Consider the following 14,888-nt stretch of genomic DNA (forward strand, 5'->3'; position numbering starts at 1 on the left):
GTGGTAACTTTTTCTCCTAGAACATAATAAACAATCTATATCAAATTACAAATTTTCCATTTATGCCTTTGGGGAGATCCGCTGCTCCTGCGGTTAAGTTATGAAACACATTTTAAAAAAATTATGCCTTATTTTAATTTAATATGATCCAATTTGAAATTAAATCCTATTTTTGGTTAGGTAAACAAAGTAAGATTCTTGGTAGGTGCCAGGTATCACTTCTCTTTTTGGAAATTTTTGAATGTTAATAATAAAAGCTCTATCTTTACTTTTTTATTAGAGAATTATTAACAGTAAAACAACTAAAATAGGTTAAACTTAAAATTTATTTTGTACATCATAAGCCGTAGCAGTAGTAACGAACTTAGATTTAAAAACTTTACATACTTTAAAATGATTTTTCTCTAGACAGATATACATTTTATACAACAAAATTTCACTGTTGCTGTTGCTGGTATTGCTGGTCATATTTCCCATATACAATGCTACTCAAGTAACTTTACGACTTTGAGTTTTGTTTTATTTAGAACCAGCATTTTCTTAATATCCTGTGTATATGAGTGCGTCCATTATCGTGAAAACTTGAACTAAATAAAATAACTTATCTGAACATAATTAATTATTTACAAAAATTTGTATGTTTTGTATATAGATTTTCCAATAATGTATGCACAGTATCTAAGCGTGGAATAAATACTTATATGTCAACAGATAAAAAAATAAATATAATATAAATACTCTTAAAACCTTATAAAAGGAATGCACGTTTCTAATGGGAAGCTTAATTACTCAACATTCCAGGGTTTAAGGGTAATTTAACAATACTTTTGGGTCTAAATCAACTACAACTAGAGGATATTTATACAGGGTTGATCCGAAACTGACGTGCCTGCAATTCTTTGCAGAGGTCGCACTGTTGAAGCAATAATAAAAAAAACTATTTCTAACAAATATAAATAATATTCTCTCATAGGCACAAAATTTGGCGTGTAACAAGCCCTACCAACGAGTACCGATTCGAGCGCCTCAGCGACACCTACCAAGGTACTACGAAGGCAGGCAGTACCCACTATAGGTCTTAATGATGTCTTCACTAAAACTTTTCACTGATATTACGCCATAGTCCGTATGATGGTGCGGGCATCTGTGAGCACGAGGGCATTGGCACAGGGTGTTTACATTCACTTCGTCCAAGAATTCTTGACGTTTGCGGACGGTAAATAAGCGACAAGGTTCCTTTCGCTGACATCGAAGCCTCTGAAAGAATTTCGAGTTATCATTTTTTTTCTTTATGCTCTAGCATGACGCGTTTGATTGAGATTTCGTTAACGGTACCGATCGTTGAGAAATGTATGAGCAATGGCAGCAATTGTTAACGGCCATAAGATAAGCCTACACTAGAGAACTTGAACAATAACATTTTAGCAATTTTTTTATTCACATCAAATTCCTTATCCTATGGTTACTCAGACACGTTCAGGAAATGGAAATTTTTGAGTTCAACTAACCTAATTTATATGCGTGCTTCATGGTTTGCAAAAAACGGTTTAGCTTAATTTACAAATCACTTTACAACCCAAATGAGAAGGCTTATCGTTTTATGAATGAGGTTCGATTTAAAGTATAAGCAGCAGCATTAACTTACTGTTTGTGGAGAACAGGAAAATAAGTACTGAAAAGCAAGTTCGCCAGCGTGCATATGTAGTACATTCCTCTTGTTAAGGTATGTTAAGGCGTTCTTCGGGCAGTGACAGTGGATCACTTGGTCGGTCACATTGTTCTGGTATAACGTAATTGACCACGTCGTATCTCGGAAGTATCTAAAAAAAGTTGCCATAATTCAGTGGTTACGCGGTTATTCGAAAGAATGTGCTATGAAATTGTTATTATTTCCTATCTATATCTGAACTTGTGGTATTTTAAATTCTTACCGGCACTTTGGAAGTTTCTTAATGGATTCACACACTTTGTACTGCCGGGTCTTTTCCACAAATGTGTGTCCATCATCAGTGGAAAGGTCCATAGGGCAACTTTTTCCCCCGGTGCACTGGCACTGTCTCTCCACCCACGGCGAGTCGTACAAGTCCACTTTATTGCACACAGATCTCGCGTTGCATTCAGGCAGGTCCTCTTCAGAATTCTGAAAAAAAAAAACGAGAGGAAATGAGAAATCGAGAAGATCCGGTCCTGTGTCAACCGCGAATGTGGGCGTTATTTGGTGCAGCAGGTGTTCATCTTACGGGGGTACGTTCAGTACTCGGCCTAGCTCGCAGCACCGTAAAAAATCTGTGCTATCGTACACCTTGCGTCTGTTCTTGGGGATCGTGGGAAAATCGGAAGGTGGTTTAAAGAAACCCAATAGTCACCCGGCACCAACCCGGCACAATGCTGGCATCCTCCTTGGCACACCTCGGTCGTTTTTATCAGTGGCGTAGCCCACGCTCACTTATAACCGTAAGAAAGAGAGCAACCCGTTTCATTCAAAATCATCTCAAATATTAAAGAGGTAATTTTACGTGTGTTGTTTTACGTTGTGAGGTTTTCGAAACAAATGGAATATCTTGCTGTTACTCTCCTCATGAGATCCAATTCATCACTTTTCCTTGTATCTAATGTGTAAACCGTTCATTACAACGCACGTAACATGGATTGTGGCGTATATTTAAGAAACGTTTCTTAGCCGTTGGTTTAGGTTGTTGTGCCTAATGAGTCGTAAGGAAAAAATTTCCATTTCCCGTCAAGACTTTGTTTTTCACTTATATATCCGGCTTATTATGTGCCGCTAACTTTAATCTCCGTTATTCATAAAGAGTTATGTTGATCTCTCTTAAAAAGTTTGTCAAAAAAATGTGCAAAATCTTTCCGTATATTTTGGAGCATCTGTTTGAAAAAGTAGAAAACACTTTCAATCTTTAAATTGCCAAACTTAAAAATTTTTTCGTAGTATGATTTAACCAGCAGCACAAGCGAAGATTGGAAATGATGAAAAATCCTCGAACGAATTATTATTTTTTCTAATGGAACGCCCTATGCAAAGTCTGTCAATTCAAGGGTAACCGGATCTCGGAAACCATACGAAATACCGAGTCGACTAAATGAGTTCAGTGGTTCTTAAGATACCCAAAAAATTAAATCAAATTTAATTTTTCAATTCCTATTAGGGCAAACTAACCCACCCTGTATATTAATCTAAACCAATCATATCTCAAAAACTGAAAATAATTTTTCGATTGACGTGCTGTTTGTCAATACTCAAAAATTTGCGCCTGTACCATTTTGTTCATTCATCTTTTTATTTGAAGGATGACTGGGTCCTGTGGTGCGTATATTCTGACACTGCCTGTCCTTTCTTCTTCAAAAATTCCTTGAAACTTCTCCTTTCCTTTTCTGTAGAGCAGTCATAAATTTATTCCACTTTCATTACCATAAACGGAGAAATTCATACTTATTCGGCGAGGACTTGGATGGGATTACCGAAAAGAGTGCCTCATTTCCATCCTAGTCCACAACAACAAAAGCCTGCTACCTACATCATTCTTGTTTAAGCTGAAGATTTGGAGATAAACTCTTTATAAACATATAATAATTTAACTACTGGGCTTTAAAATATTCCTTCCAGCGTCGATAAACTGATAGCAGATAAAATTAACGACATCCCGTGTGTATGGGCAGGGTCGTATAACATCAGGTAATTATCTTCCATACCAGTAGCGGGTCGTGAGTATTTTTTTATCACTAAATTGCCAGCTTTTGATGATGTAGGAAATAAACTTGAGACAAGTTAACATTTATCTTCTTGCTAAGAGAAGGACCGGTCCTCATCTTTTATCACTTTATACACAGTGTATAATTTGTATCACGGGCGTGGCGCCCCTGGAATATATTTTTGTTATTGTTTTGGATGCCTTTCAGAAAACTTGCCGAGCGTGTTGTTTTTATATGGATTTAAGAAATACTATCTGACCATCAAGATGGTAACCCATATTGAAAAACGCACCAATGGCCGGTAAAAATGTTAATGACCACCGCATGCCTGCCGTGTACCATAGTTTTTCGTCTTGATTGTGTAATTACGATCAAAAATGCCCAGAAAAAAATACGGAAAGTAGAGTAAATACAAGGTCCCTGTATTGTGTGTAAACAAATTTTGCATTTATATTACAAAACCGAATTTTAAAGCACGTATATCAAATAAACAACTTTGTTTTTGAGATGCGAAATGATGAATACCGTCAGTTTTTGAGATATTTGGTTCAAATTTGGATCAATTTTTCTCATCCTATACACAAAACAATATTCTTTTGAGTACGCTCCTGCCTAATTATTCTTAAAATTCTATATTCGTGTTCAATTTAGGAATTTTCTTGTGTCTTGCATTTTTTTTTGCATTTCTCACCTTTATTAAGTACGTTATAGCCGAGTAGAACTTGCATGTAATGAAAACACTGTGATAACGAATGAACAACAAAGTCCCGTCCAAGTTTTTATAAAGTAATATAAGTAACAACTCAGATATTACTCATTCGGATATAACTCACACAACACTTGGTTATAACGATCCGTCGGGAGAGGTGAGTAAGCGAGCTGCTGAAAATTTAACGGAGTGTACCAAAAAACTAACACGTTTCTGATTTTGTAGAAATTATATTAAATGAATATGACATAATTGATCAACATGTGGAAGTTTCTAAATTTTTAATGATGTTGATATTGTTCAAATAACTGGCAATGATCAATATGAAAACGATTCGAGTGATGAGTAAGAAGTGGACAGAGATGATGAAGTTTTAATCTCCACAGCTCAAGAGTCAACTTCTGCTTTGAATATCGTAGATTATGTGCAGATAACTTATTTGGAAAATAAAAACTTTTTAAGCGCGACTCATCTTTTATAAAACAAAATAAATGAAGAGATATTGAAAAACCGCAAGATGCAAAGTCAAATTATGGACTTCTGTTCCATCTAAACTTTAATTTTATTTAAGATTTTTGTTTTTTTTTTTCAATTTTTGTTATTTTTTTCTCATTGAGCATAAACCTATTTACTACAATAAAAAATTGTATAATTTGGCATTTGATTAAAACAGAAATTGTGAATCAACAAACTTTTTTCTTCGTTCGCCTAAAATGAATCTCCGCATATAATGAACGACAGGTTAAGTCTCTTGAAGATTTCTTATTGCCGAGTTCTACTGTATTGTAGGTCTATTCTCAAAAATAGTGAGTTATGCGACGAAAATACACAGCCAATAGAACTTACCAATCACACAAGGATTTTAGATTTTTGAGAATAGATGGCCAAGGGCCACTCTGTACTAAAGAAAACTTCGGAAACGCAAAATGGGACCTGCCAAGTTCACGCCGTGCATTAAAACAATTTTTGTCTTTGTATTTAAAAACAAGGGAAAAAGACTTCAAAGTGCCTTTGTCTTCACTGCTGAACGGAAATTCAATAACTGTTTTTGTTTGCCGAAAATAGCGGTGTACCATTTTTTTTTAAATATTTAATTCATTCCTGGTTTGCGCGCCACTGGTAGACCATAAAATATTTCTTTTTATTTAAAAAATCTCCAACTTGGGAATCATCCTCTACATATTGTATTGCAAAATGTTGTTTCGGGAATTTCTGGGCAAATTTCATTTCCAAAAATACAGAAAAAAATTCTTATGAACATAATTCCGGAAATGCCAGTTGCTAAAACACAAGATGGCAAAATGTGACAATGGTTTTCAATTTTTATTATCTCCTATATCTTTTTCTTTCCATATTTAGTTCGGATTAGCTTCACTTAAGGAAACACACAATATGACATTTTTGTTTGGGTCAGACCCTCATGTATTTATTATCCGAACATATTATACCCTGAAGCAACTATCAGTCTGTAGACTGTTGGCTCCAACTGAGATGCCACTTCCTGTATGCCCTTAAAAGTACTGCTCATCCCTAATTTAAACTAAATATCTTATAATTTCTAGAAGCAGTAAAGACAAAACTGAAAACCGTCCTTAAATATTAATAGAACTTTTGTTGGTATATTTTTTACGTTGAATCAGCTCTAGGCTTCTCTTAACATTTTTCAACACCATGCATGTTCCTTCCTGTATATCTCAGCAGCAGTAAGATCTCATAGTAATATTCCATTTTGTAATTTAACACAAAACCAAATCTCCAGGTATAATTTTGAATTGTCATACGGAGGTAGGAAGTAAGCCAAATCGTGTTCTTTTATGCTCCATGTGTAATGTAGGCTTATTGTATTAGAGATGAGGTTCCGGTTTTTGACCGAGTACCTTTTCTTATATCGACGGATATCCGAGGTAATGTGAATGTGAGGTTTCTCAGAACCGGCCACTATTAGGACAGTAAACATTGATACTTCAGCCTTTTCACAGGACGGGACTAATGATGTTTCCTTTCCAAGCAATGAAAAAAAAATTGCCTGTAATTGCTACTTCAATGATGTTCCCAGAACCATAAAAGCATTTTTACTGGTAAAAAGTTGCGATATACGTTTTGTGAAAGTTGGGCCCAAAATAAGTGGGCTGAGTCCGCCTCAGGCCAAGATTAGTTTGAGTGCGAGTCTGCATCGTGAATTCACTTCCTCTCTATTGAGCCCAGCACAATGGGGCCGATTTAGGGCCAAGTGTCTCATCAGTTTTTATTTCCGGTACTTCCGTTCTGGCCCTTTTTTCGAGCTGTCTTTTGTCAGTCTACAAGGTACATATTACACTTACCACTGGTTCAACTTTGAATTTCGTTAAAATATTGAGGCCAACTGAAAATTCCTATTTCCATACGCCAATTGATGTTTTCAGTTTATTTATAAATAACGCACATACCTTGGTTGTGCACAAGTCTAAGGAAGTAAAAAATTGTAAGTGTTGTACAATTCTTTATCCTTGGGTTGGTTTCTCAACAAAGATTAATAGTTTTTATTTATTAGCAATGAGCGGGAATTATCTCTTATGTTCATGTCACCGTTCTGAAATTTTCTTCTTGGAGGCAACAATAAACATTCCTCATCGCCATAATAAAGTCAATCCCATTTCTTGTTTATTGGGGACAAAATTAAGATATATGTACACAGCTTTATTCATGATATCATTTCTTGAGATAATTGTTTCAGCAATTAAGGAAATTGTATCGGTTAATTGAATGTTAGCCGTTCAAAACTCCAAAAAAAAATGTCAATTTAGCTATAACTAATGATTCTAAATTCCAGTTTATGAAGGCTATTTTTCCTCAATTGAAAAGCATTTTAAATAATCCTTAAGTACATCTCTAAACGACTATAAAACCATTTAACAAACTAAAGCGTAATGCGTTTAAATAACTATGCTGCATAATCACACTTATTGGACGGAAATTGCAACATCGGTAATTATTATTTTATATTGGGAAATGTATTTGTTATTATAAAGTTGAGCTAAACAAACTTTTGACTGCAGGCTTAGTTTGAATATCCGCAGAAACCTTCAGAAAAATCCTCAAAAAAATTTACAAAAAAAAACTTACCCCAACTTGATATAAAATCTTAATAGCTGAATGTTCTTGCAGCTTCTTCCTGTGATAGTTGCCATTATTCAAATGGTTCTTGTGATTGTGGTGGTGATGTTCCGAAGGGTACCTTTGAAATACCTCCAGAGGCAATCTGGTACTAACACAAAAGTCAAAAAACACAACAAAAACTGTAAGCCCCTCGATATACATTTTGAATTAAAAAAAAAGATAAGTTATTAGAGTAAGTACTGGCCACTGCAGTGCGGTACCGACGAACGTTCAATGAATGAATTGCGTAAGATCTTGAGCAGACTCTTAAAGTGCTACTTTGGTCATTTCACGAAACGTACTACCTCGGGTACTACTATGCTCCATCCAAGACATGAATGAAATCAGTTTCGGCCGGCTACGTCGACTCATTGACGCTGGGCTTCTCGAGAGGTACTACCTAACCTCAGGCTTAGTTTAGTAGTACTACGCACTTCTCCATTCATATTGTGACTAAAGTTTATTTGAACTTCTTTAATTGCTGGTACTAGGAATTGATTGAGTCGTGTTTTTGCACATCATCAGATCTTACTTGAGAATTATGAACACGAAATATATAATTATGGAAATACTGAAAAAATAATTCGAATGGGCAGTATGTATAGGAGCTCATAATGCGTTCCACACCCGAAGGTTCCCAGAAAACTATCGCGTGTATCTTAAATTAAGGATTGATTCCGTAATTTAAATTTTCGTGGTAATTTACCGAACACCTGTTAGAAGGATAATTGGCCAGGTGTAACCGAGAGACTATGCAGGGTGCCGGAATGTACTTATAAATGGTACCAGGTACCAGGAAAAAGTTTCATTCATATTTTAGTCTTCCTAGGCACGCCTTTGCTCATTTTGCCTTGTCATGTACCGCAAAAATTTTCACCGAAAGTCCAAACTTAGTTTCAAAAACTATGATTTCTTAATTGGTCAAGCCGTGAAAGCTTCCGTTCTACGCTTGAATTATTCTCCAATTTAATCCTTATAGAAGATTGAAATAAGTTGCCATGCCGCCTTAGATAACATTAGAATATTCCATAAATTGTTCATACATCCTGCTACAAAAAAGCCCACTTTTTCACTCCTTAATGGCTGTCATCAGGCAGTACCATCTTGCTTTAGTCATGTAGCACCGCAAAGCATAGGGGTTAAATGATGTCAACTCGGCGCATTAAAGCGTATTGTCTAATAGCCATTTTTAGGTGCTTAAGAGTCATTGATAAGAACTTAAGTCATAATTATATGATAATTAGTGTTTGTGTGAAATCACATAGTATAGCAACACATTAAAGGGCAGAGTCGGATTTAATATCACTTGGAGTAGAAGGCGAGAAATCAAAGTCAATAAAAAATGTCCTTGTAATATTTAGATAGACTTGAATTCAACCAAAAATGTATGTTTGAATTCAGGGTTTAGGTGAAATGTTGCAAGAGGGAAGCGTCGTATAACTGGACTTTGCAAGTTCAGAAACATAGAAAGATCATTTTTCAAAGGTCTTGCTACAGAACTCCCATTTTGGTCGTTTCCCCTATCACCCCCATTCACTCTGACCATTTTGAACTTAAAAATCAATTTAAGCTCCGCAGTCTTATCGAAATTATGAACAATTAATTTTTTCGAATGTGCGAAAATTAAAAGCCTTCGGTCTAAACTCAATCTGCTTTGCAACTCTTGATGTCTTTGGGAGATGAAGAAATATTGTATAAAACTATTCGTCTCTTCTTTTTTCTTCAAATCACTCAAATCGAAAAAGCAGGATACTTGTGGAAAAATTGTTGCTCGGTTTGTTGAACAGACCGAGAAATGAAAAAATACTCAAGTTGGAATGGTTTAATCAGGAATCATTTTAACTTAAAGTTCCAGCCTCACATAAAAATCATGAGGAACCACCTCGAGTTTTGCAGAATGTGAAACTTTCCTGCTTGTTAAAATTGCAGCCAGTGCGTCCGAGCACATGACTGAATGTTTTTATCGCAAAAACTGGTATGCTACTGTAATCTCACAAGATAATTCTGGAATTTATTTTTGAATTGAAAATTAAAGATTGCTTGAATATCTATTGAAATTTAATTTGTTTCATATATGATGAGAACTTTTTACTTATTTTTTAACATAAGAAGTTAATCACAAAGTTTTTATGCATCCTGTATAGGATTATTCACCCAACCCATTCATTAAAAATTTACTAGGATCTAAAAGTGATACGAATTTGAAAATTTTGAGTTAACTTAACTTGGACGGATACTGTTTTTTAAAAATATTGTCAACTTCTTGTTACTTCCGGTTTGATCGGAAATAGCTGCCAAGTTGGTTATTATAAATGGGACCCCCCATATATATTATGTTATTTTTAGATTCTACGTAATATTAATTTAACGTTTTTAATTTAAGGTCAAATATTTCAAAAACGGTAAGGGCTAAGTATAGGATTTTATACAGAAAATGTATCTCAAATGTTATGTACAATCTAAAAACTACATAATATACTGGGAATCTCATTGGAAATAAACAATTTGACAGCTACTTGCGGTTAAACCGGAAGTGACGGGAAGTTGAAAATATTTTTTTAAATAGTACACGTCGAAGTTAACTGCAAATTGTTAAATTTGTACCACTTTTAGATCCTCGTAAACTTTTCATGAACGGGTCGAGTGAATAACCCTGTAAACGCATGTTCAATCTATCAGGACAATATTAGTAGATTATGTTAGATTCGCCTTTACTTTGCGTACCTTGTGGTGTTATGGGTTTTACGCTAGGTATCAAAAATACTATTCAAAATTTTAGTTTTTCTCAAATTGCCCTAGCCCGGAAATTCTACGAAAAACCCCGTTCTTCAATTGAAGATCGAACTAATCGCTCGAATAATTTTGGAAAGGTGTATTTCTCAATTTTTGTGCTAGACAGCTACGCCAATGAGAAGACAATCTTAATCACAACCCAGATTGGTCAGGTGTCGCCGGAAATCAGATTGCTTTTAAATTTTTAAGCACACATTCCGTAACACCTGGGGGCCGACTTAGTGAACGTCCTGATATTTTTAAGTACCTAACTATAATACAATAAAACGCTATCGTTTCATTATGTAGTCAATCAGGCAAATTACGATTTCCGTTTTAATCTGGAGCTTCCCTTACTGCCATTTAACGCAGGCAATTAACACTTTTCGAAAAAAGCGTCACTGATGAATGAGAAAGTACACTTTTTAAAAGGCAGTGCCGCCTGAGCACTTACGACTTTGGAAAAAGGTTTGTTTTTATTTGGAACCGGATATAAATTATAAACTTAAATATTACGAGAGGACGAGTAATAAATTTTATGTGTACAGATTTCGATAACGTAGGAAGGAAGTACATAATCATGAGGTGGCGCTTAGGTGGAGACAGCAGACCCTCCTTAAATTCCTTTCTGTTTGTCGCTAAATTTGACGGAGCCGACTTTGTCTGCTTACCCGAGACATTCTTAATTTTTTTCCGATAATTAGAGGTTGTTGTCTAAGGCATGAATACGTAATTTCTGTTATAGGTAAAGTGTACTCGGTAGTCAATAGACGTCATGGCAATGTGCTAGAAGCAGTGGGCATGGACGAAAAAGAAAAAAGCTTCCTGGTAGAAGCTGAAATTCCTGTGCTTGAGAGCCACGGATTTGCCAATGATGTTAGAAAAGCCACTTCTGGTCATGCTAATCCCAGTCTAAGATTCGGAGATTACCAGGTACATTTTCGATCAACCAAAAAAGAACCATAAGTTCACCTGATTCTTGAATAATTCGTTATTTTTTGCCCAAAGAAACACTATTCGATGCATAAACAATCAAAAGTTAGTAAGAAATTGTTAGTAAACACAACAGCCATGCACCACTGAAGCATGACATGAATTTTCTTGCCTCAAGATCTCGATTGGAACGCATCCCAATTCACGGGTCTATTACGAGGATTTATTTTTTTATAGATCCAAGTCTTTTTCTTCGTTTTGGATAGTTCCATTTAACCAGCTGCGCATTTGACAGATTTTTTGTCTCGAACCGTAAACCTCAGATGCTGTGGAGGCACGTGATTAAATTATCCATCATCATTCTTTTAATACAACAAAAAAACGCAGACAGTTTAAGAAAACAACGGCGTGTCGAGTTATTCAACTGAATTCAGACACATTTTCAAGTACTGGAAATCATTTTATTGTCTATCTATTTAATAATATAAGCGGGAACAGCAAAATTAGGATACATCTGCCATGTGTCTGCTTTTTAGCTATATTATCTTCTTTGTTCTAATTCGCTCACTATATGACCGTCTCTGGTGATGCCAACAAACCTTCCTAATGATCATTTTTTATATTCCTAAATTTGGAGATGCTCAGAATATTTACCTTCACCCTGCGATAAACTTCGTTTGCCTGGAGTGAAACCTCCATCAATCCAGTCACTGTCAGCACCAGCTCCAGGAATTCCACCTAAAAGTAATTATACACAATGTTTTATGTATGTTAATATATATTCTTGTGTAGTTTGCTCATGTGGTTTTAGATTATGAGTTCATTTATAAAAATAAATAAATCTTTCGTTTACCCGACCCGCATCCGTCATCTCCAAAATTGGCACATCGTTTCCCAGGGGTAAATCCCCCATCGATCCAATCACTATCAGCTCCAGCTCCTGGAATTCCACCTAGCACAATTTTCACATTTTATAATACGGAAGACACTTGTTCTCATCATCTAATAGGTGAATAAAGCTATAAAACATCGATACATCGATGAACTTGACGTGATGCTATTAAAAATTCTTATCACATCAAGCATGCCTTAAAGGTTTTCTAAATAATTACCTGAGGCGCATCCATCATCCCCGAAGTTGGCACATCGCTTGGTTTCTCGATTTAATAAATTCAGAGCGTACGCTCTGGGTTCTAAAGGGGATATAAATTTGCTGTATTTTTGTAATGATTTTGGAATTTACTCACGTTTGTAAAGTCTCCGTTCCCTTAGATACTGTCTAATGAGTGCTTCTAATTCTCCTTGTCTAAGTGCTCCTGGCTTCTCGTTGACTATTGGTACACTCACGGCAAAAGATATTGCCAGTGACATGGCGAGTAACCCAATGGTTCCGTTCATTTTTTCTGCAACACAACAAAATTCTCACTAGGTCAACTTACATTCTCAATATTAAAAAAAAACTACCTCTTGTTATTTTATGAATCTTGACAATTGAAGTGAATGTCGATATCCCAGTTTTATGCTTCTTTTATAGGGGCTGTTATCATATTCCATTTCTGAATCCGGAATTAATTATAACATATGGAAGATCTCGCTTATCGCCCCGTCTAAATTATACTCCCTTTTCTAATTCCTGTTAATTTCAATATTTGCACAAATAATTAGGCTCATTGTTTTTCCATTTCGCAGCCTCTGGTTATTTGTTGTGCTTGCGAATAGAGCCACTGTCAAATACAAGACCCTTCAACCTGAATAGGTACACGGTGATGGATTGGTTCATTGATATTAAAATTGCCTTTTATTAATTTATTCATATAATGATAAAAAGAGAATTGCCTACTAGATCTCGTGAGGTAGGGCGTAAACCGGATACTATGGAATGGAATACAAATAAACGTCGTCTAAATTCTGTTCTAGATAGTGGATGCAAATCCTTACACAAATGCCGTGCAACATGAAGAAGAGAGTGAAGAAGAATTTGGAATTAGATTGGAATTGTCTCTTCGCGCCAACAGATTGAGAAGGGACATACGAAAGAGGAAGGGTCTTCCAGTGGATGATGAAGTAGTAGTTCATGCTGAGAAGCAGCGTACTTTAAATAAAAAGAAATAACGTTATTTATAGTTTTTCATTTTCGATATTTATTTCCATTTTATATTTGTTTGTTGTATTAAAAGTTGTGGCAACAAGGCTTTCTTATCATCACAATTTTTTTAACAAGAAACTTTGTTGTATCTTTGTTAATAGTTTATTGACGCTTCATATTGGAAAAGATATTTGATGCAAACTTTCATATAAAGCTTAAATAAACGTATTTTTATAAAACTTTAATTCCATTCAAATAACACTATATAACTACAATATAAAAATTTATTTTTAAGAAAGTCCATGCAGGCCTGAAATAATATTAAAAAATTGCGTTATTATCACTAAACATTTTCAGCTTTCTCTTGATTTGATTGATGACTTTCAGCCTCACTTTCTTGATTTTTAGGCGGTCTGACTAATACTGTATCTATAAGCCCGAACTCCTTAGCCTCTAAAGGACTCATAAATTTATCTCTCTCCATGCTGCTTTCAATTGTCTGCAGATCCAGCCCAGTGTGTCTCATATACAATTGATTTATTTGCTTTTTTAGCTTTATTATTTCTTCAGCTTGGATTTGAATATCAGTTGCTTGACCCTAACAAATATTTGTGACTTTGTATTATATTCACTATGTAAAAAAATACCTGTGCCCCTCCTGAAGGTTGATGGATCATTATCCGAGCATTTGGTAACGAATATCTCATCCCAGGACTCCCTGCTGCAAGAATCAAAGATGCCATACTGCAAGCCTGTCCAACACACCTAAAAGCGTTTGCTATTAGTTTCCACAGTAATTACAAGAATTGATGAATACCAAGTAGCTATAGGTGGTGAGCAGTACTGCATAGTATCATAAATGCCCAAACCTGCAGTCACACTTCCACCTGGAGAATTTATGTACATGTGAATAGGTTTATTTGTGTTTTCAGATTGCAGAAAGAGCAGCTGGGCAACAATAAGAGAACTCATGGTGTCATGAATTGGACCCATTAAACATATTATTCGTTCTTTCAAAAGTCTTGAGTAAATGTCATAGGAACGTTCCCCTCTGCCTGTTTGTTCTACCACTATAGGGATGAGACCTATACGCCGGGAGCATTGTTTTGAGAAACCTGGGGCTTTCAGTAGTTGCTAAAATGGAAGATATGAGAGATTCCTAAGTATTAAATGGAGGTAGACAACTAGAGGATAGGAAGATGGTGATGAAGTGTACCTTAAAACATGTCAGTACTTTTTGGAAATTCATTTTCGATATTGTAATTAAATTATCATTATGTCTTTAGTCGCGCATTTTATTGTTACTTTAAAATATATATAAACAATTTCGTGGGTTATGGCAGCTTACAGGTTATAATAATAGGGAGTTTCGCTTCTTTGTCGTTTACTACAGAGTGACAGCACTACGAGGTCTTAAAGTTTGACGGATAAACAATGAAATCAATAGGTAAAAATAAAGTAATAAAGATATATTTTTATTTAATTTATAAGTCTATCAAGACTATAGCATATAGATTTTTAGTATGATAATTATTTAACTTCTTTAAG

General features: G+C 35.2%; 3 protein-coding genes and 1 pseudogene across 4 annotated transcripts in view; 1 reads left to right on the top strand and 3 right to left on the bottom strand.

Moving 5' to 3' along the window:
- The window catches only part of LOC136350634 (elongation factor-like GTPase 1), a 60,437-nt gene extending 46,852 nt beyond the window's left edge, over positions 1 to 13,585 (top strand). For both annotated transcript variants that reach the window (XM_066302563.1, XM_066302561.1), the window contains 2 exons: positions 11,067 to 11,254; positions 13,172 to 13,585. In XM_066302563.1, coding sequence (XP_066158660.1) covers positions 11,067 to 11,254; positions 13,172 to 13,366 — 383 coding nt within the window. In that variant the 3' untranslated portion in view covers positions 13,367 to 13,585. The remainder of the gene's footprint in view (positions 1 to 11,066; positions 11,255 to 13,171) is intronic.
- On the bottom strand, positions 309 to 7,946 carry aos (protein argos). Its single transcript, XM_066302612.1, has 4 exons — positions 7,517 to 7,946; positions 1,932 to 2,140; positions 1,646 to 1,820; positions 309 to 1,257 (listed from the first exon to the last, which is right to left on the bottom strand). Exons 1-4 carry the CDS (start codon positions 7,709 to 7,711, stop codon positions 1,048 to 1,050), a joined length of 789 nt encoding a protein of 262 aa, XP_066158709.1. The 5' UTR covers positions 7,712 to 7,946; the 3' UTR covers positions 309 to 1,047.
- LOC136350660 (uncharacterized) lies at positions 11,694 to 12,819 on the bottom strand (annotated as a pseudogene).
- Positions 13,563 to 14,705, bottom strand: LOC136350658 (ATP-dependent Clp protease proteolytic subunit-like). The gene is made up of 4 exons (XM_066302613.1): positions 14,557 to 14,705; positions 14,158 to 14,474; positions 13,988 to 14,105; positions 13,563 to 13,938 (listed from the first exon to the last, which is right to left on the bottom strand). The coding sequence occupies exons 1-4, from the start codon at positions 14,587 to 14,589 to the stop codon at positions 13,684 to 13,686; spliced, it is 723 nt and encodes a 240-aa protein (XP_066158710.1). The 5' UTR covers positions 14,590 to 14,705; the 3' UTR covers positions 13,563 to 13,683.
- Positions 14,706 to 14,888: the final 183 nt, after the last annotated feature.

Source organism: Euwallacea fornicatus, chromosome 3, assembly GCF_040115645.1.
Source record: "Euwallacea fornicatus isolate EFF26 chromosome 3, ASM4011564v1, whole genome shotgun sequence".
NCBI lineage: Eukaryota > Metazoa > Arthropoda > Insecta > Coleoptera > Curculionidae > Euwallacea > Euwallacea fornicatus.

Excerpts from the sequence above, each read along its gene's own strand:
- aos (XM_066302612.1), bottom strand. The coding sequence starts at position 7,711 with ATGTATATCGAGGGGCTTACAGTTTTTGTTGTGTTTTTTGACTTTTGT. Across the intron at positions 1,821-1,931 it reads AAGAAACTTCCAAAGTGCCG|ATACTTCCGAGATACGACGT; the intron begins GTAAGAATTTAA and ends AACTTTTTTTAG. Across the intron at positions 1,258-1,645 it reads TTTCCTGTTCTCCACAAACA|AGGCTTCGATGTCAGCGAAA; the intron begins GTAAGTTAATGC and ends AAATTCTTTCAG.
- LOC136350658 (XM_066302613.1), bottom strand. The coding sequence starts at position 14,589 with ATGAATTTCCAAAAAGTACTGACATGTTTTAAG. Across the intron at positions 14,106-14,157 it reads TCACCACCTATAGCTACTTG|GTGTGTTGGACAGGCTTGCA; the intron begins GTATTCATCAAT and ends AAACGCTTTTAG. Across the intron at positions 13,939-13,987 it reads AACCTTCAGGAGGGGCACAG|GGTCAAGCAACTGATATTCA; the intron begins GTATTTTTTTAC and ends AATATTTGTTAG.